Raw genomic sequence first — 21,555 nt, 5'->3', positions numbered from 1 at the left:
AGGAGGTACAGATTCGGGATGAAGAAAGACAATCAAACAGCAAGCCCGCCACAGCTCCGTCGGCAGGGATTTAAACCTGGGGGCAACCACACCCACGTCCTGGCCACAGGATCTATTCAAAGGTCCTTAAAAACAAACAGCTGCGGCACTGAAGCCTGGGAGGGCTTCTTAAATCCCAGGACTCTGATTTGCATAGCCAATATATTCTAACCTACTCTCTCCGACGCAAAGGTCAAGTCACCTACAGTTAGACATTCAATTGCCAAAAGAGAGCATGCTTCATGCGTGGCTGCCACCGAAGAAAGAGGCGCTCACCTCTCCTGGCTCCTGTGATGGAGAAGGTAAAGGGACGGTCCGTGCCATAAACCAATACAAAGACTTCTTTCACCATATCACGCCCTAGCACCCTCGGTCCGCAGATACCAGACGCCCACCGCACGCGGTCAGGCCTCGCCGGACCCACTCCGCACCCGGGGGCCGCTCCTCCTGGGCCGCCAGGCACGCGGCCGCACGCTGTGCCGGCCCTGCTGCCCTGAGCCCCGGAGGGTCTCCTTCCGTCCCACGGGACCTCTGCTCGGACTTGGCTAAGTTTCGAGTGGGCACCCAGCGGCCAGGGCGCCGCCCGGCCCGGGCCGCTGGGGCTGTGCTCTCCAGGACCCTGCCGGGCCGGGGAGGAGGGCCGCGGCGCTCACCTGTCCCGCCCGCAGCGCCAGCTGCACAGCCGCCTCGAAGCACTCCTCCCAGGGGCCCCCGGCGGGCGCCGCCTCGTCCTCGCCGCTCGGCTTCATCGTGGCCTCGCCGGGCCCCGCCACCTCTGGCCCTCCTCGCCGGGCCCCCACCGGCTCCCGCCGCCCCGAAGCCAGGCTCCGCACTGCTTCCTTCTCGTCCCGCCACTCCACGCCTCGGCCTCCGCCCGCCCCACAGCTGTGCCCGCGGGAAGGGCAGGGAGCGGGCAGCCGCCAGGGGAGCCGCGCGGCGCGTCCCGCGTCCCGCCCGGGCCCTGCCCCGAGGCCCGCCCCTCTCCCCTCTCTTGGCCGCGCCTCCCACTCACCGCCCCTCCCAGCGTCAAGCCCCGCCCTTGTGTTCCCCGCCACTCCCGGTACCTAACCCAGCCCCTCCAGTACCGAGCCCCGCCCTTCCCAGCGAGGATTCGGGCCCCACGGGGAGCCCAGCTCCTCCTCGGCCCGGGTCCCTCTACCTCTGGCCCGCCCCTAGTCCCGCCCCCCTCCCCGCGCGCGTCTTGCTCCTCGCTCCGCCAGGCCCCGCCCTGAGGCTGGCCGCTCCCCGTCAAACCCCGCCCTGCCAGCCTTCGGCCCCGCCCCGCCCGCTCCACGCTGAACCATCCCCACCCCCCTCCCGTGCTCTCCGTCCCCCGAGAAGGGTGGGTGCTGGGGACAGTGGGCCTGGGACAGAAGACCCGGAACACGACTGGAGCAAGGTCTCGGGGTGGGGGCCGTGCGCGCCGGTGGCCACGACTCCAGCCGGGCACCGGATATGCAGTGGGCGCCCACGCATCTGCGCCAGTTGGGGGCGCCTCCGACCCTCTCGCCGGGTCCAGGCGGTCCGCGCGCACGTGGCCCGAGGGGCTGCCAGGCGAAAGAAACTTCTTTCAGCTGCTAACGGGTTGCTCTTCCTCAGCCGACAACCACACGTCGCCGGGGTTGTCAGCCTCCTCGGTCACCCGCGAGCGCCCGCCTTCACAAAGCGCCTGTGTTCCCGAATGTTTGGATGCAAAGGAGAAGCCTTCACCCCAGCTAAAAACCACACACTACGATGACAGTGGGTTTTATAAACTGTCTGAACTCAGAATTCCGATGTGGAGCCCATACTGTGACTAGTCTTTATTTGCAATGAGGAGTGACCTTTTCGATCTTGGATTCTTTAATACTGCTGAACACTGGCACCACCTAAACATAAATACAAGGCATTTCCTGAGGTGTCTCTAGTTTCCGAAAGTTTAATTTCATAAGCTGCTCTGCCTACCCTTTTATAAAATATGCTGACCCATATAAAGTTATTCTGGAGTGTCACTTCTCAGTCTGGGAGAACAATGGGCGTTTGTACGAGAACCTTGATGGGACATTTTTCACACAACATAACAAGGAATTAAATGTTTTTAGATTTTGTGTGCGCTTTATGTTGAAACATCGTGTAGAGAAATTTTAGGTTTACGTGTAAGAGATGAAAATTACAAACAATAAGGAGGAATTAGGAAGCCAGAGCTGGGCAGGGCACTCTAGCCTTGCCCAAAACCTTGGGAAACTAAGCCAAGAATTGCCCCAGCTTCCACAAAGGCCATCTGGGGGCAGCTAAGGGCATGCTCTGCTCCGTCCTTTTTGTTCCCATTTTTCTTGGTTTTCGAGATATGGAGCTAGACTTCTGAAAAATACTTAAGACTATGTTCTGGATGCTTCACTTTTTTTTTTTAAGATTTTATTTATTTATTTGACAAAGAGAGACAGCGAGAGAGGGAACACAAGCAGGGGGAGCGGGAGAGGGAGAAGCAGGCTTCCCGCTGAGCAGGGAGCCCGATGCCGCGCTCCAACCCAGGCTTCTGGGACCATGACCTGAGCCAAAGGCAGATGCTTAACGACTGAGCCACCCAGGCGCCCCTGGATGCTTCACTTTAAAACTAAATGCATTCAGTTGTTGATTTTCATGGCGGGTTTTCATTAGAGGCCCCTTCCAACACCAAGCAAAATTTGAAGTTACAAAATTTCTCTTTGGTGCCTTCTTACTCCCCTTTCTGTACACCTCTCTCCCCTACTCCCTGTCCTGAACCAATCTGGGACCTCAATGATATCGTTAGATAAGCTCTTATGCTTAGCTTATTTAAACATCTAAAGAAAAAGACTTCATAACTTCATTGATTAACTCTGAAATAGCTTAAGATAGACTCATGTGGTTTGGAGTATGAAGTTTGGAAACAGCCAGATTTGCCTAAGTTAAAATATTGGCCTCATTTCTTCCTTGCTGTGTGGATCTGAGCAAACTACAAATAACCTTCTTTGCTTCAGTTTTAATTGTTCCTCAAAAAAAAATTTTTTTTGTAAATATTATATGGGTTAGTATCCATGTGTTTGGCACTTGTGTGTTTGCTACTATTATTAAAGACTGGCTCACCAGTGATCAGCATATTGCTTGGCACATAATAGGAGTTTAGTAATTATCTGTTAATCACTGAATACTGAAATCAGCTTTGTCTAATAGAGTATCCAAGTTTCTCATGCTTTACTGACCATTCTCTGTGGAAACAACATAGTTCTTCACCATCATCACCTGTATGCTCGTCTGTCTTTCAGAGGCCCTGGGAAATCACATTTACCTTGTTAAGCCCTTAGAGTACAAGGTTCTGTCTTGAAAAACTACTTAACTGTCCCTTCTACCTCCACCCTGAGGGTGCAGCCTCAATGGACACTCTAGTTACCAGGCGGTGGAATGCAAGGTGACTACACTGAGGCCAAAGAAGAGAGGAGAGGGGGCGGGGCGGGGGGGGGAGTGAGCGGGTAGAAGGGCAGACAGGACAGACTCTTTTTTGTCTTGCCTTTTATATCCTTATTAATCTGGGTGTCCCCTCTCCACAGGTCCTTTCTGGAACAAAGCAAAATCTAAATAAAATGTCAACAAAGTTCTTCTATTCTACCCACTTCTCTAGCTTTCCAGATTATTTTGAAATCTGATCTTATTCTCTAGAACCAAGACTCACAGATTCGGACATTTGAGCTTTGTTGTTTCATCTCATCTGAATCACTAGAAGTAGGCCCAGGATAACGTTTGACCATTCTTAGCCTCGGGTGTGGAAAGTTGGTGTTACGGGCTGAAGTTTGTTGCCCCCCAAATTCAGATGTTGAAGACCTAACCCCCAGCACCTCAGAATGTGACTGTACTTGGAGACAGGGCCTTTAAATAGGTAATTATGTTAAAATGAGGTTGTTAGGGTGAGCCCTAATCCAATATGACTGGTGTCTCTATAAGAAAAGGGAATTTGGGGGATGCCTGGGTGGCTCGGTTGAGCGTCTGACTCTGGGTTTTAGCTCAGATCATGATCTTAGGGATCGGTGCTGAGCGGGGAGTCTACTTGAGATTCTCTCCTTCCCCCCCACTCCTGTGCTCTCTAAAATAAATAAATAAATCTTAAAAAAAAAGGGGGAATTTGGGGACGGCCACGAAAAGAGAAGAGAGGCCTCATAGGAAACCAAACCTGTGGACACCTTGACCTTTATTTCTTGCCTCCAGAACTGTGAGAAAATACATTTCCATTTTTAAGCCACCCAGTCTGGGAGACTTTGTCATAGCAGCTTTAGCAAACTGATACAGTTGGGAACCAAAGAGGGCTGCCTGTGCATCACCACACTTAGGGTTATAAGGAGCTTTTCTCAGTGAAGAAGCTTCGTAGAGGGCCATAGGGAGCCTGGCTCCCCAGGATGGAACAACAGAGCCAACCCTTCTGCCCACTACCCAGCTCCCTGCCAAGCTGTGTGTGTGTGTGTGTGGGGGGTCACTTATGCAATAATTGGAGTCAGCCAACACCACAACTTCTCACTAAATTAAGTCAGACAGGTGATTACCAACAAATGCTCTATGTTTAAATATCACCCAACATTCTGTGCATGGCTCCGCAACAAAGAACAATTCTAGGAGTCCTTGCAAAGCTCTGTTCCAGAGGAATTGTCTATAAAAAAAAATTCTCCGAAGGTTATTTGTTCTCATTTACTTCCATGGTAAAACGAGATGCTTTTTCCTACTCTGGAAAAACCTCCTAAGTCATTATTCCCATTGAGGAAGGGGTTAATGTGGTGGTCATTACCCCTCCTGCTGAGTGTGACCTTGTACCGGATAATCCCTGAGAATTCACCAGGTGTGCCGGCTTTCAGAATTTTGCAAAGCTTTTCTGGGACTCCTATTTCTTCTTTGCTATTTTCTCAACTCACTGCTTAATTGGATTCTATGTCTATGGATCCCACCATCGTAGACCCTGGAGACAATGCAATTATACTTCAATAACTGATACCACCTTCATTCTGTTAACCTAACCTGCAAGCCCTCAGTCCTGTAAAATAAATTTCCAATGTTCCCAGTTCCATGCATCTGAAATTCTTCATGAGAAGGTTCATGAAATTAATGATACTAGCAGAGCAGATGGGATTTCACAATCCATAGACTCAGAGGTACTACATGCAACTCTCTTTATTTCCCCATAACTGGATTCTTTCTAGCTTCCCCTCCTGCCAATGGCAGAAAACTTACTTCTAGGACAACTCAGATGTGTCAATGAGTTTTCAGACTTTTCAAGTTCAAAATTCAATTAATTCAGCTTTGGGCTGTCCCCCTTTTCCCTAGGCGAGTCCATGCAAAGGGGTCTCTGCCTTGGAAGAAGACACCTGCCCCTTGAACCTTGCTCTGTCTTACGCTAGCAGGATGCTGAGATGGGACCTGCCCCATCCAGGCCACTCTGGTCATTCTTTCCTTTGACAGCCTTGGCCATCGTGATCTGGGGTACTGACAGATGGTGCTAGTTTTTCCCTCGACCCCCAGGCCCTTTCGGGTCTCGGGCACCCCATCTCTGGGGCACTGCTGATATGGGATGCTCCCCAGGGGAGGTTCCCAGCTTGGTCTTTCCAGCTTGGACAGTTTCTCCTTGGCTGGCTCACCCTCCCCCAAGCTAGTGTCCTGTGTAAGGAAATCAGGTCATGCATGCTTCCCAGATCGTGCCAGGAAGGGGCCCAGGCTTCCTAAAGTTTACCAGGAAAAGACCTCCTCTTCTGCTACCCCCAGCTCCGCCCTTCTGCAGGAGGGGGCAGAGTGGCGGGCCTTAAGCTTTAACTCTTCCCTCCCAGTGCTCCTTCTCCGCCTCTCCCCCATCCCGTTCTACTGGGGGTGGGAGGGACACAGCCTCTGCCGCACCGTATCGTTTTCAAAATTTTTATTGTTTTGTCAGCACTGACCAAATGGGCAAGCTTTGTTCTGAGTTCTCATGATAGTACCCCTCCCACCCCCTTAGGGTAATTCACCCTCAGATCTCACTGCTTGAAGGAGGAAGGTTCTTGGGGCTGCAAATGAATGGAGAATGGGATCTTACTAACAAACTCCTCCATCTGCCTGTATTTTAAAACTGGATTGTTTTCAGGGAAATGTTTCTCTGCCTTTTTATTGAAAGCTTATGTGCCATTTGCAAAGCTTTTTTTTTTTAAACTAAAAGGGCATTGTCACATTATCGTGGAGAAAGTTTGTTTGTTGCTACATACAAAATACTACAAAGTTGGGCGCCTGGGTGGCTCAGTTGGTTAAGCAACTGCCTTCGGCTCAGGTCATGATCCTGGAGTCCCGGAATCGAGTCCCGCATCGGGCTCCCTGCTTGGCGGGGAGTCTGCTTCTCCCTCTGACCCTCTTCCCTCTTGTGCTTTCTATCTCTCATTCTCTCTCTCTCTGAAATAAATAAATAAAATAAAATAAAAAACCAAAATGCTACAAAGTAATTAATAACATTTGAGAGGAAGACACACAGTGAGATTCTGCTGCATTTAATCCAATTATCAAAACACTTGACATTTTGAAGTGGATGGAACAATGACCACCCCTGAGTCAAGGAAATTCATCTCAAAGCTTTATGTCTTCATTACATAGATGCTGACTTTTGAAAGTGTTGGTACTTGCACTTTCTTTTTCAGGTTGTTTTGATAACTTCAGAAAGGGGGAAGTACATGAATGTGCTCTGTCCTGCCAGACCTTTCTTCACCTGACAGTTCTTCATTTTTCACATATCCTTCTGCGTTTAAAATACTCCCTTTTTTGTAGTACTAGTCTGCATCAGCTCCCATTCTTAGAGTTAAACAAAGTTCCTGAACCAGCTTTGTTGCATAAAGCCCTTTTAAGAGTTCACATGCCTTGGAAAGCAGATTAAGTTTATGAAAATGGAGTTTCTGGCAATTATCAAAATCAGTTATGTTTTCATTAAGGCAATGTTTTTTATTAAACTTTAGAAAATCTGTTCTGAACTTAGACATAGAAAGTACTTTCCAGGATAGGTAAATATGTGTGTGTGTTTACATGTGTTTCTGTATACACACTTGAAGACACAGAGAGAGAGAGTGAGAGAGAGCACATCACCATACACCTTTGGGGAATATATAGCTGACAGAATAAAGCTAGCAAATATAGAATCTCACTAAGAATTTCCATTTCTAAGGCAGCCCCTGCTATTATTAAGCTAGCATATTTTTCACCTTGAAGGATGAATATGGGATCTAAATGAGATCAGTACATGCTATTGTCTGTCACTAAAAGGAAATACTTTGATCAGCATTAACATCTGAATCTCTTCTGCCAAGAGAGGAAACCAATTTAAGGGGGAAACAAAACAAAGTAAATTTCATATTTTTGTGTGGATTTATCCTCATATCTATTATTTGTGTATTCATTTGTGCATTTGTTCATTCAAACAAGCATTTCTTCATTGTATATTGGCCCTTGATGGTGAGAAAAACAAGAAGAGAGGGGGATGTAGGGTTCTATATTATCAGTTATTCCAGTTGGTGGCCTTGTACATGGAAGGCAGCCACCACCAAGTGTCCTGAATTGAGTTGGAAATGTCTCTGCACAGGGGAAAATATTGTGTAGGCTTCAAGAGAAACGGGATGGCAAAACTGGTGGATGAGTGTAGCAACAGATTGTCATTAGATTGTCTTTGGAAATTGGTTTGCAGAGTCAGACAAAATCCAGGGGGTAGATGCAGAATTCAATCAGCTGTCATTGTCACATCAGTGAGGGCTGTGGTCCCAGCAATAGGAAGAATGTGACAATGATGCAGAATTCTGTCAAGTTCAAAAGCAGACATTGTCTTCCTGGAATTGGATTGAGCATTGTTCCTTCAGTGGATGAGCATCTTTTAGCTGTAGCAGGATATGGAATTAAGTGAAGAAATACTAAAGAGAATCAAACTCATAGTACCAGTATCTCCATACTAAGGGATTGTCTGTGAATATGTATGTATTAAATGTATAAATGTAATCTAATATGACTAAATGCACTTAATAAAACAATCATATTAAAATAAAAAATCACTTTTAAAAGTGATTGTTTAAATTTGCAAAACAGAAAATGAATTAAGTTGAACTAGAAACTTAGTAATAAATATTAATTTTTAGGACCAAAGCCACCCTTTCATTTGCAAAAATACCATCCTTGGGGACACTAAACAACTCACTGACTCATATGACTCTCCCTTCCAAGAATATTTCTCTTGGAGGTAATGGTGGTTGTGGGGGGACCATCACTGAGACCAGAGACAGAAAACGAAGTAAAAGAAAGATATTCTTTTTATTCCCATATAAGAGAGCTCTCTTGAAGTTGTTAAAGTTAACTTCTACAAAGTCAATCCAACTTTTCATGACTTAGGGGGGAAAAAGTGTTCACATTTATATCATAAACATTGTTCTCATGTCAGCCGCATTCCAGAACTTAATTTCCCTTTTGTTTGCTATTTGCAATGCTAACATTTGTAACAAAGGACACACTTCAACCTTCAAGTTGCTAGAGTTCTAGCTTTCTTACTTCACATCAGTGGACTGTTGTATTGAATTTGTGTCTTAAAAGATGGTTTTACTTAAGATGAGAGCCTATTTCCCCAGGATTCCAAATAGTTTTGTGATTCAAGGTGAAGTCTTCCGGGAACAGTGCAAAAAGAGAAAGGGGCTACTGTCCACTTCTCCCTAAGTCTCGGAATCAAAAACAAGGAAACATATTCTGGGGCCATATTGCTAAGGTTAAGCCAGAGTTTGACTACCCAGGTATTGCATGATCCCACCCACAGTAAGGGCATCATTAGAGCAAACTTGGGGCCTCTTGCCTCAAAGCCTACTGCAGAGCACAGACTCCCGGGAATTCCTCAGGCCGCCAACATGGCCACTTGTGAGGAACCCTCAGGAAGAATGTACATGTTTGTGGTAGGCTCCAGATTTAAGCAGGGCCAAAGAGAGCACATTCCTTATTTTACAATGTGAGCACATAGAAAATAAGTAACCTGAGAGGATTCTGAAATTTGCCCAGCACAGGATGAACAGAAATCTTTTTGGTTTTTTTTTGTTTTGTTTTTTAATTTTTTTATTGTTAGGTTAATCACCATACATTACATCATTAGTTCTTGATGTAGTGTTCCATGATTCATTGTTTGTGCATAACACCCAGTGCTCCATGCAGAACGTGCCCTCCTTAATACCCATCACCAGGCTAACCCATCCCCCCACACCCCTCCCCTCTAGAACCCTCAGTTTGTTTTTCAGAGTCCATCGTCTCTCATGGTTCATCTCCCCCTCCGACTTACTCCCCTTCATTCTTCCCCTCCTGCTATCTGCTTCTTTTTCTTTTTTCTTAACATATCTTGCATTATTTGTTTCAGAAGTACAGATCTGTGATTCAACAGTCTTGCACAATTCACAGCGCTCACCATAGCACATACCCCACCCAATGTCTATCACCCAGCCACCCCATCCCTCCCACCCCCCACCACTCAGCAACACTCAGTTTGTTTCCTGAGATTAAGAATTCCTCATATCAGTGAGGTCATATGATACATGTCTTTCTCTGATTGACTTATTTCACTCACCATAAGACCCTCCAGTTCCATCCACGTCGTTGCAAATGGCAAGATCTCATTCCTTTTGATGGCTGCATAATATTCCATTGTGTATATATACCACTTCTTCTTTATCCATTCAACTGTCGATGGACATCTTGGCTCTTTGCACAGTTTGGCTATTGTGGACATTGCTGCTATAAACATTGGGGTGCACATACCCTTTCGGATCCCTACATTTGTATCTTTGGGGTAAATACCCAGTAGTGCAATTGCTGGATCATATGGTAGCTCTATTTTCAACTCTTTGAGGAACCTCCATACTGTTTTCCAGAGTGGCTGCACGAGCTTGCATTCCCACCAACAGTGTAGGAGGCAGGATGAACAGAAATCTTAAGCATAAAGTCCATCTGGGTCAAGGAGTTTCTATCTCTTTATGCTTGGCTTTACTGGACCAGCAACTCAAGCCGGCACCTCTTGTCTGTGCCACAACGGCTTGAACATTTCTAAATATAATACCCACTCTCCTCACTGTGCAAAAAAAAAAAAAAAATTATGCAGACACGAACAGATGATTGGAAACATTCATTTTCAACTGATTTATAAAATTAAAAGATTTGTGAAGACACTACCAAAAACGTAGATTCTAACTTGCTTAAAATGAATAAAAAATATTTCAAATAAGAAATTTTTAAAATAATGCAGCATTATTCACAATAGTATGTGAACAACCTAAGTACTATTGACAGATGAATGGATAAAGAAAATGTGGTGTGTGTGTGTGTGTGTGTGTGTGTGTATGTGTGCGTATACACATACAGTGAAATATTGTTCGGCCTTTAAAATGAAGGAAACCTTGTCATTTCTGATAACATAGATGAACCTGGAGGGTTATTATGCTAAGTGAAATAAGCCAGATGGAGAGAGCATGGTATCACTTATATGTGGAATCTAAAAAAGAAGTTGAACTCATAGAAACTTCAGAAATGAAGTTTGCTAAGGGGGCGCCTGGGTGGTTCAGTCCATTAAGCCTTTGACTCTTGATCTCAGCTCAGGTCTTGATCGCAGGGTCGTGAGTTCAAGCCCCGCATTGGGCTCCATGCTGGGCATGGAGTCTACTTAAAAAAAAAAACAAAAAACAAAACACTGAAATGAAGTTCATTAAAAGAGTAGAACTTAAATGTTCTCACCAAAAAAAGGGGGATGCGGTAAATATACGAGGTGATATATGTGTTAATTAACTCAACGAGGGGAACTGTTTCACACAAATTAACTCAACGAATCAATTCATCATATTATACAATTTCAATATCCTATGATTTTGTTTGTCCATTATACCTCAGTAAAGCTGAAAAAGAATAATAGTAGATGACACATTGTCCAGCAGTGAATTTTTTGTGTAAATTAAATTACTGTTTTGAATTAACTAGTTCTTAACCAAATTACTTTGGATCAAATGGTCTGCCACGCAAAATGCAGATGGAAGATGTATATAGGGAAAAGATAGAGGACAGGATCAGATTTTTCCAAAAGTATAATCTCAACCTTGTCCTAAGGCTAACGGGACTTTTAGGGGGTCTGCTTGCTTCTAGGAGAAAAGGGGAAGAGAGGAAGGTGAAGGGGGGGACAGCAGTGTCAACTCAGACTTGCTTATCCTTCCAGGTCCTCAAATCATGACCTGCAGGCTCTTTATGGCGTAAGAGACGCTCTGAGTGATTCCTAACTTCCCCCAGTGCAGGGAGCGTGTCTTCCTTGTCAGTTGCTCCAGGGTCTCTATGGAAAAGGCTGAGTCAGGGAGAGAAAGATTTGCTCAGTACTCAGAACACAGCAGCAGCAAAAATGGTGCATAGCTTCCCTACCTTCTAAGATCACTAAGAATCAAATGTCTTTAGAAGAAATACCCTGTGGGACGCCTGGGTGGCTCAGTCGGTTGAGCATCTGCCTTTGGCTCAGGTCATGATCCCAGGGTCCTGGCACTGAGCCCCACATTGGGCTCCCTGCTCCGCGGGAAGCCTGCTTCTCCCTCTGCCTGTCATGCCCCCTGCTTGTGCTCTCTCTCTCTCTTTCTCTGTGTCAAATAAATAGATAAAATCTTAAAAAAAAAAAAAAAAAGAAAAGAAAAGAAATACCCTGTGATGCCTGGGAGGGGGAAGAGAGCATAAGGACTCTTTCTAGAGATGTGATTTATCGGGCAAACAGCATTGTCCTCTCAGAGTGATTCAGGACGTTGAAGGAGAATTGCACATGAATGTGATAAATTATCCTGAAACTTCAAAGTATTTGGATGGGGCTTGGGTAACTTCTCTTTAGTACGTCTGTTCTTAGGTAGAGCTATTAGTGGTATAACTGGTGCGTGTCCATGTGAAAGGAGAAGAGGTGTGGACTAGGGCAGTCTGTGTCTGAGCTCTCTGCAGTCAGTCCTGTCCAAAGCTTAGATCAACCCTGACAGCAAACATGGTAGAGGGTTATTCCTTTTCTGGGCTTTGAGCCCATCCTCGTTTCTCATGTACCCTCCTCCCATTGCTGATACTGTGCCAGACTTGATCACTGAGCCCCCCGATACCCATTTCACTGTTAGACCCCTGCTCCCAACACACACACACACACACACATACACACGCGCGCGCACGCACACACACACTCAGCATCTTCACAGAAAGCTCTTCTTCTCTCTTCTGATCCTAAATGAAACCTGGCTGTCTCTAGCAATAAAGCACCCCTTCCGAAGCTCTTCCACATCCCCAGGGAGATGGAGAGAAGGAGGTTAGCGTTCCTCGCCGCCCCCCCAGCTCCCCAGTCTCCCACCCACACCATCTTTGCCTGGCTCCTAGTCACCTCTGCAGTCCATTCCCATATTCCACTCCCTGTCTAACCTGTCCATACTGCTTTCTCTCCTGCACCTATTCCCATATCTTAACTGTCCCAGTATCTCCAGGAGTGGAGCACTGGAAAGGATGTGACTTCAGACCAACCTGGGTTCAAATTCCAGGTATGCTACTGGCTAGGACATCAGCCTTCACCTGACGACTTAACCTTCCAGTCTTCACTTGGCCATCTATAAAGTAGATACCATACGAACTTCCTAGGGCAGTCTTGAGAAGTAAATGAAGTAACGTCTAAAAGATCTGGCACATAGTAGGTGCTCATCAAATATTGGCTTCTTCTTTGCATTTCCTCAACTTCAGTGCTGCTCAGCAATGCTTTTCCTCTCCCCTTCACTGACATTTCCAGAACTTCTCTGCTCACTGTTCAAATGCCCTATTGCCTATTTCACTAGGAGGTAATTCACCCTGGTACACACAACACCTTTCCCCTGTACCCATTTTCTCCTCATTCAAAGGAAGAGGTGCTTCTCTATTTCCTCTCCACTGTGCTCTGGACCGGCTCCTCCATTCTCCCTCTGGACCTCGCTTCATCAGTTACCTCCTCTCTCTGGTATGTTTACTCCCTACATTCATTTCCACTGACTATTTCTTCCTTCTTGCCCAGCCCCCTAGACATCTGATGTCTGCCTCTCCTTAAATGTCTTCTGTTGAGCCCCGCACCCCTTCTAGTTGCCACTTTCCCATTGTGTCTGGATCTTCTTGAAAGAGTCCTCCCTCTCCTCAGTGCCCAGCTGGCAGGTCCTCAGCCTGCCGCAGCATGGCTTCCTATGACACCCTGCCTCAAATGTCACCAGTGCCCTTCTGAGTCCTGCATATCAGACACTTTTTCATCTTTTTTCCTACTTCAGTTCTCAATAGCATTTCCCTCTGGGGGCTACTTCTCCTTGGAACACTCTTCTCTTTGTTTCCGGGACCTCAATATCTGCTGATATGTCTTCTGCATAACTCTGGCTACTCCTTTCTCAGTCTCCTTTGAAAACTCTTGGTTCCTCTTGTCTAAGTCCTCTCTCCAATATTTACTGGGTGCCTACCGAGTGCCAGACCTGTGTGGTTGGATGTGTTGCAGAGAGACTAAGACAATAATAAAAGAAGCGTTTGTTTAGTTCAGAAGTGGTGCAAAGGCCAGACCCACCGTCGGGAGGGTGAGAGCATGGTCACGGGAGGCTTCATGGAGAGGGGAGAGGAAGAGTAGTTGTCCACAAATAGGAAAGGAAAGAAAGATTATTTCAGGCAGAGGAAACGTTCCCAGGGCAATGCCAAAAAGGGAGGCAGAAGTTGATTTACACAAGTAAAATTCTGAGCAACTCAAGTCTCAGAGGTATTATGCTCTTCTTTTTCAGTGTTCTCAATCAGTGTGATTTTTGCCCTTCAGGGGACATTTGGAAATGTCTAGAAACAAGTTTGGTTGTCACAATGTGGGGAGTGCTACCAGCATCATGTGGCTAGAGGCCAAGGATACTCCCCACAATGCAGAATTTTCTAGCCCAAAATGTTAAAAATGCTGAGGTTGAGATATCATATTTTATTTTAACTCTAGTCTGAAGAGTCTGGCTCCAGGCCAAAATTCTAATTGTGATTTTTCAGACCAGACCATAGGCAATTACAAAGTTTTACCTGGCAGGTTCCACGAGGGGTGGACTGTGCCCTACCCATCCCAGACTTGGTACTTAGCCAGTGAACTGCAGTTTTCTGGAGAGCATGGAAAGATTCAGAGGTCAGCCCCACTGTGCTCTCCCACTCCCAGCCATGCTCTGAGGCATACCTGCAAGCCTGGCCCAAGCATCTCCATTCTCAGGCCTCTTTTTGTGGGGGAGGTGCCTCAGATGAGGCTTTTCTCAGGACCTCTGCCAAGACCACCTGGTCTGGGGGGCCTTGAAGACACTTCTCTCCACTCTGACTCAGCATTCAGTACTTTTCCACTCTTAGCCCTCCCTCCTCTACCTCCCCAGGCCCCCAGGTCCTAGCAGCTTAATCTTTCAGAGCATGGGCTGTAGACCTAGTCATGTTATGCAATTATTTGGCTTTCTTTGTCTTTGAATCTAGTAGGCACTTCATGATTTTAGACCCGGATAAATAAAAGCGTGTGTCAGTTTTCCAGATGGCAAACCCAAGAGAGGTAATTCACAGCAGATGATAGAAAAAGGCTTCAAGGAATTTTGTGGACAGCTTGGCAAAGAAAACTTAACTGGGGTCCATAGGAACTCCTCTATTTAGGTCTCAAAGAGTAACTGTGCAAGTGTGGAGTGAGTGCCTAGGGTTACACAGCAGTTGCAGGGATCAGCCCACGGATGTGTTAGGATTCCTTGATATTTAGAACCGTGCAGGTTAGAATCCCATTATACTCTGGCTGGGTGGGTCATCCTGGAGAATCTTGTTCGGTTTTGGGCATGTTCTAAACAGTTATTTGCTTAGATTGGTGATTCAAGGCATTTCAATGTGCAGCCATGCATGCACAGGACACAAAAACGTCACAAGGGCACGAACTAAAAGCTCTCCTTTCATCGCGGGCACCTGTCTCCCACTTTCCTTCTCCAGCGGTAGTTACTGTTTACACACCATTCTTTAGGACGGTTGATAACAAACCCAAATATGTCCAAGGAAACAACTGGGTAAATTAAGGATGCTTATCGTGGAGAAGGAAAAACTTCTCAACATGGTGGAGAATAAGGTGTTATGAAGAATTCTCAAGAAAAGAGATTGAGGGCGCCTGGGTGGCTCAGTTGGTTAAGCGACTGCCTTTGGCTCAGGTCATGATCCTGGAGTCCCGGGATCGAGTCCCACATCGGGCTCCCTGCTCAGCAGGGAGTCTGCTTCTCCCTCTGACCCTCTTCCCTCTTGTGCTCTCTATCTCTCATTCTCTCTCTCTCAAATAAATAAATAAAATCTTTAAAAAAAAAAAAAGAAAAGAGATTGAGACAGAAGTGGATTTGTTATGGCTTTCATGGAAGAGAAGCTTCTGGGCCCCCCACTTGCACTGGCTTCTTTGAAGCCTTCAACTTAATATCATGTTCATAATTGTTATTCTTTTTCTCTGAAAGAGAGTTCTCCCCAATCCCCAAATCGAGTAAGATTAGCTCCACTTATTCTGGATCCAGCCCTGAGCTAGAATTAGTCTACATAATTCCTTGGGACAAAACTAGGATTAATAGTAGAAAGTTACAGTGAGGTAAACATTGCTCAAGATCTGGAAATTCTCCCAGTTAGAGCTATTAAAAATTGGGATGGGCTGCAGAAAACCAGAGAGTGCGTCATTGGATGCTTTGGGTAGAGGCGTGTGAGGCAAGGGTGTTGTAAGCGGGGCTGATGATCTCTTCCAACTCGAGGAATCAAAGTCTCTGAGATAAGCTACAGAGCACTGGGAAAGCATTTGTTTGGCTATGTATTAATAGCAGGTACCCCAAGTCCAGACATGTATTAGTTTGCTAGCTTTAAGTCCCTGCATTATAATAAAGTAATAAAAATATTAAAAAGCATTCAGTATTTTAGGATAGACTTTCTCAAACATATTCAAACCAGCAGGAAGTTACTGAATTTAGTTTGCAGTAGACTCCTAATCTATTACTCTTAGTCTCCTGCTCCTCTAGCCATGTTCTCAGATGCTGATTATGCATGATTGTATTCTTTCCGAAAGCTCTCCGGTGCAGAGAGAAGTAGAAAGCACCCCACCATCTCAGTAATGTTTGTTGCTGCTGGACATTCAAGTGCAGTGAATGTCATAACTTCAAGGCACATCGGTAGACACTTCCTCACAATGAATCTCTGGTCATAATTTCACTAATAGTGACACCATCATATGCTTTGTGTTACCAGTGTCCCTTTTTCATCAGGAAGAAGCTCAGCACTGCATTCAAGGCCAAACACATCTGGATCAATCCCATATTCTGACCTTTAAAAATCTGTTTTCTCCGACCACTCACACCCAGTATGATAATTGATCATGGTTCTCAGGACAAGGGAGAACTGAATGTAAGAAATTGGCTAAGCAGGTAAAAAGGCCAAAACAGAAAACTGTTTAGTCAGCAACAATAGTGGGGGCAGGAAGCAGCTCCCAACCTTAGGGCTGGCTGGGAAATAAGGCAGAGGCTCGGATCGCCAGAACCTGTCCGCTGGGAGGGGTGCCCTGGGGCTGGGAGCCGGGCCTCCTCAGAAGGTTGCTATGCAGGCAGGACAGAGGCTTGGAAGAGGGGCCTTGAGGCAAGGCTGCTGCTGGGTGGAGCTGCCACCTCTGCAAGACCCAGGCAGGCTGGCATGGGGGTCTGGAAAAGAGCTGGGAATTTACTAGTGTGATGGTGACAAGAACAGCCTGACAGCAGGTGCCCATTCCCTCCCCAAGCCTCCCAGTCTCCTCTCAGCACTCCCACTGGTAGATCCTCATGGGGAGCCAGCTGGCAAAGGGAAATGTATTTGCAGAGGCTTAGCCTTGGCATCTAACTGCAGAGCAGAGAAGGGGGTTGGTGAGCTGGAAGGCAATAGCTTAATAACCAGCACAACCTCCTCTGTCTGCAGGAGACACCCAGATCCCTTACGATCTGGCCTGCTGACCAGACTTGCCTTCTCTGTGTCTCCTTCCCACCCTGATGAAGGGTTGCTCTCCCACCTCACCATTTCTCAGGGAGAACTGATGATGTCCACCTCCCTTATGCTCCATTATACCTGCCCAGGTCATTAAGAAAGCACTGGGAACACTTCCCAACTTCCCATGTATTGGTCAACATGTCTCTTTCTCCCTATTAAAATTCCTAAACCCCTTGGTGGAAAAGGATGAGTTTTCATTATTGTGTCTCCAAAGCCAAAGCTACGGTTGGCACATGGTAGGTACTTTAAAAACATTTGCCGAGTGAATGAATATGTCTTAGATGTTTACCCAGTCATGACACTGATATTCCAATTGGAAAAGGTCATATAAAGCTTTGATATATAAATCAAAAGTCTTCTTCTTATTATTATTTTTATTTTTATTTATTTTATTTTTTTTTAAAGATTTTATTTATTTATTTGAGAGAGAGAGAATGAGAGATAGAGAGCACGAGAGGGAAGAGGGTCAGAGGGAGAAGCAGACTCCCTGCTCAGCAGGGAGCCCGATGCGGGACTTGATCCCAGGACTCCAGGATCATGACCTGAGCCGAAGGCAGTCGCTTAACCAACTGAGCCACCCAGGCGCCCCTCTTATTATTATTATTTTTAAAGGTTTTATTTATTTATTCCATACAGAGAGAGATTGAGAGAGAGAGCATGGGTGGGGGGAAGAAGCAGACTCCCCGCTTAGCAGGGAGCCCAACCTTAGGCTCTATCCCAGGACCCTAGGATCATGACCCGAGCCAAAGGCAGACACTAACCAACTGAGCCTCCCAGGCACCCCACAGATTGAAAGTTTTTAAAGGAAAGTGAAGCATACTGGACTTTAAAAATTATTTTTTAATTTTTCCTAGTTGGTAGAAAACTCTAACATAACTTCTGTTTAGTAATTAAATGTATTAGGTAGCTTTTCAGGAGTCTCTAAAACTCTAATATAATTTCCCTTTAGTAATCAAATGTATTAGGAGCTTTTCAGGAACTTTAAAATCCCCCATCTCTGTGTGAGATGGATAACACATGGGAAATACCTGTGGTCTGAGAACAGAGGTGTTTTCATATATGGAAGGGTTTTTCTCTTTTCCCATTTTCTTTGGGAATGATGGTTATAGAAACAGCAAAATAGTACTAAATTTCCTCCCAGGAAAGCACACTGGCCTCACAGAGGACACTTCTCAGTTCTGAAGAGGGCGTTCCCTCTCGCAGCTGTCCCCTGGAGAAGGGATGGGCTCAAATGATGTCTTTAGGCTCATGATTGGCCCAGTGACAACTTGGGAGGCTAAAATAATGCAGACAATAATAACTCGAAAGGCGCATTAATCAAGGGGCACAGACACTTTAAAAAGTATGAGGCTGACATTTGTGCCCACTAAGAGGAAAGAAGTGCCAGGCAGCTCAGGACTCGGATGGAGGAGACGCAGAGTGCGTCCTTGAATGAGGAGGCCTAGGGGAGGTGGGGCGGGGGGACCCAGCGCACTCAGCCTGTTCTCTGGGGCTGTAATTCCCAGGTGGGCACTGGTCTGCCCCCAGTGACATTTACAACCACACAAGAGTAATAGGGACAACCCTATTGATTTCCTGAGATTTCCATTCAGCTAAGTGTATTTCATGTGAAAAAATGGTCCTTGACCGAAGTCATGTCCTTTCTGCATTTTGGTGTTAAAATGTCACATCTGTAATAAAATGATTGTGATGTGAAATGGCAGGGATTTGTTTTTGCTTTTCCTTCTCATTTGGCCACATAAATGATGGACAAATCTATGTAGGTCACCAAAAAAAAAGTTTGTTTGGTTTTTTTTGAGACTTTGCTGGTGTGTGGAATCTAGAAGTCTGGGAACCATGATAGAAGGCATGTCCCGTGGGACACCCCCCTGCCCCCACCATGAGTCTTTCCTTAACCAAGAGGGGAAGAATTGGGGAGAGGGGGTAGCAACAGAGAATGGCTCTTCATCCTTGCTAATAAAGAGCAGAAAAACAAGTCATTGGTGAGAATCCCTAGAATTTCCCAGGCTCAATGAGCTTCTCCAAGTACTAAACAGGGATCTCTCTCTTCCTCCTCACTCTCTCTCCCTCCCTCTCTCTCTCTCCCCACCTCTCCTTCCTTCCTCCCTTCCTCCCTCTCTCTCTCTCTCTCTCTTTTAAGATTTTATTTATTTATTTGACAGAGAGAGCAAGAGAGCACAAACAGGGGGAACAGTAGAGGAAGAGGGAGAAGCTGGCTCCCTGGGAGCCAGATGTGACCCAATCCCATGACCCTGGGATCATGACCTGAGCTGAAGGCAGACGCTCAACCATCTGAGCCACCCAGGCGCCCCCTTCCCTGTCTCTTTCTCTATCTTTCGCAAAATGCCCTTCCAGGAGAAAAAAAAGAAGCAGCCCACTAGAAAACACACTTGCTATATAAATATTCCAAAAATAGTATTAATCTGAAAAAAAAATCATGTGGGTTTTAGACAAAAGAGCCTTGGCCTTTTCTGTGGCACAGGCAACGGCATCTCTTTTACTTTTCTAAACTGTGGTAGAAAGCTGTCAATTGAGTTGTTTGATGGGGAGGTAGCATTATTCCTCAAAAAGAAAAGAAGATTATGGTTTGTTTTTTTATCAATACTTAATGAACTAAAATTATAAAATTAAAAACCAAATGTTCTTCACATTTTATCCTCCATTGATAAGTCTTGCTCAGCTATTCAACCACCTAATAATGTTAGAAAGTCAAAAGACAACCTTTCCGGGATGCCTGGGTGGCTCAGATAGTTGGGCGTCTGCCTTCGGCTCAGGTCATGGTCCTGGGGTCCTGGGATCGAGTCCCACATCGGGCTCCTGGCTCGGTGGGGAGCCTGCTTCTGCCTCTCCCCCTGCTCATGCTCTCTCTCTCTCTATCTCTGTGTCTCGAATAAATAAAATCTTAAAAAAAAAAGACAATCTTTCCTTGTTCTTTAATCAATGCTCAATTTGTGTATAAATTTGACAGATTAAATTCCCCTAAACAACATTTCCAAACTTGACTAAATTATCTTAGATGGTTCAAGCTATAATTATGAATATAATATCTAATTCTTTTTTTTTTGAAGATTTTATTCATTTATTTGACAGAGAGAGAAGGGACACAAGCAGGGGGAGTGGGAGAGGGAGAAGCAGGGCTCCTGCCTAGTGGAGAGCTCAATGTGGGGCTCGATCCCAGGACCCTGGGATCATGACCTGAGCCGAAGGCAGATACTTAACAACTGAGCCACCCAGGTGCCCCTATAATATCTAATTCTTTCAAGTACTTCAACTTGGAGTTTTTATAATTCTCAGGGACAAAATTGCCTTGCACACTTAAGTGTGCTTACCCATCTAGTAATCAGAACCCAACAAATCAGGTTCCCCAACATCCTAACAGCAGTCAAAGCATACATAAAATGGTGTAATGATTCCAAAACTTACTACCACAACTATATAAACACAACTTAAATAAGTCTCATATAATATGAGACTTTGCTGGTGTGTGGAATCCCAGAGTTAAAAATGTGCTCATCAGCCAAGGCATCGGATCCCACATCCCAGGCAAGAGAGCAGGTGTGGGATCTCAGCACTGGCGCAGAGGCCCACGAATCAGGCTGGTACCCTCATTCCCAAGGACCTCCTTGCCACCTGGTAACTCACTTCTTTGCCTTTATGGATTTTTTACTCTGAATGTTTTTTTCCCCTGATCATAGCTACCCCCTGCCTGGTCCCCCACCTCCTTCTCTCTGGTCCCCTATAACCCTCAGAGGAGCCCAGGGTTAGTCCTGCACCTGCAGATCAACTCTCCATGCCCTGATTCACACTGCCTGACATTAGTTGTCAAACAAAATACAAACCTGGTATATAATCAGGGGTTATCAATACGTACCGTTTTTTGAAACTGTTATTAGAAATTTATGTATAGCTTTCCTGAAGCATACCTCATACTGTTAGCCTCTTTTGAGGTAATAATTGGACTCATGGTTTTCTACAGAATTATTGTTTGCTTTATAATGCTCCAATTGTCACAAGGTAGCCTGTGGGAGCCCCTGATTTAAACTGGTTCCTTGGTAGTCTTGAAATACCCTGCATCTTTGACAGCAAGCAAGCTGTGTCAGGCTGGGTTTTATTTTCCCTCTCTTACAGCACAGAATCAGCTGCTCTGAGTGCAAGCAGCTGAGGGACCCTGGGGAAATGACACTGATTTAAGCCACTTTAGTGAATGTCATGAGTTCACATTTTGTATCTAATTTTACCTCCATCTTTACTGAGTTCTCTTTTTATTTAAAGCAATCTGATGTAAAATAAGATTTTCAATGTTTCTTTCCCTGAGGCACCCACTTTTCGCATCTGATATATCCATATCCTCTTGCCAACTTTTTTTTTTTTAAGTAGGATCCATGCTGAGTGTGGAGCCCAAAACAGGGCTTGAATTCACCACCAAGATCAAGAGTCTGATACTTAACCAACTGAGCCACCCAGGCACCCCTCCTCTTGCCAACGTTAATGCATCATACTATACGCTATTTCCCCCCAACCATT

General features: G+C 45.6%; 1 protein-coding gene across 1 annotated transcript in view; it reads right to left on the bottom strand.

Annotated features, from left to right (window-relative positions):
• The window catches only part of IMPA2 (inositol monophosphatase 2), a 42,536-nt gene extending 41,531 nt beyond the window's left edge, over positions 1 to 1,005 (bottom strand). The window contains exon 1 of the mRNA XM_028089328.2: positions 693 to 1,005. Within this exon, the coding sequence (XP_027945129.1) occupies positions 693 to 788 (96 nt within the window). The 5' untranslated portion in view covers positions 789 to 1,005. The remainder of the gene's footprint in view (positions 1 to 692) is intronic.
• Between the last annotated feature and the right edge of the window lie 20,550 nt (positions 1,006 to 21,555).

This window comes from Eumetopias jubatus, unplaced genomic scaffold, assembly GCF_037043125.1.
Source record: "Eumetopias jubatus isolate StellerSeaLion01/CBP00866 unplaced genomic scaffold, mEumJub1_p1.0 scaffold_16, whole genome shotgun sequence".
In the NCBI taxonomy this organism is placed as follows: Eukaryota; Metazoa; Chordata; class Mammalia; order Carnivora; family Otariidae; genus Eumetopias; species Eumetopias jubatus.
This window is presented reverse-complemented; position numbering and strand designations above follow the sequence as displayed.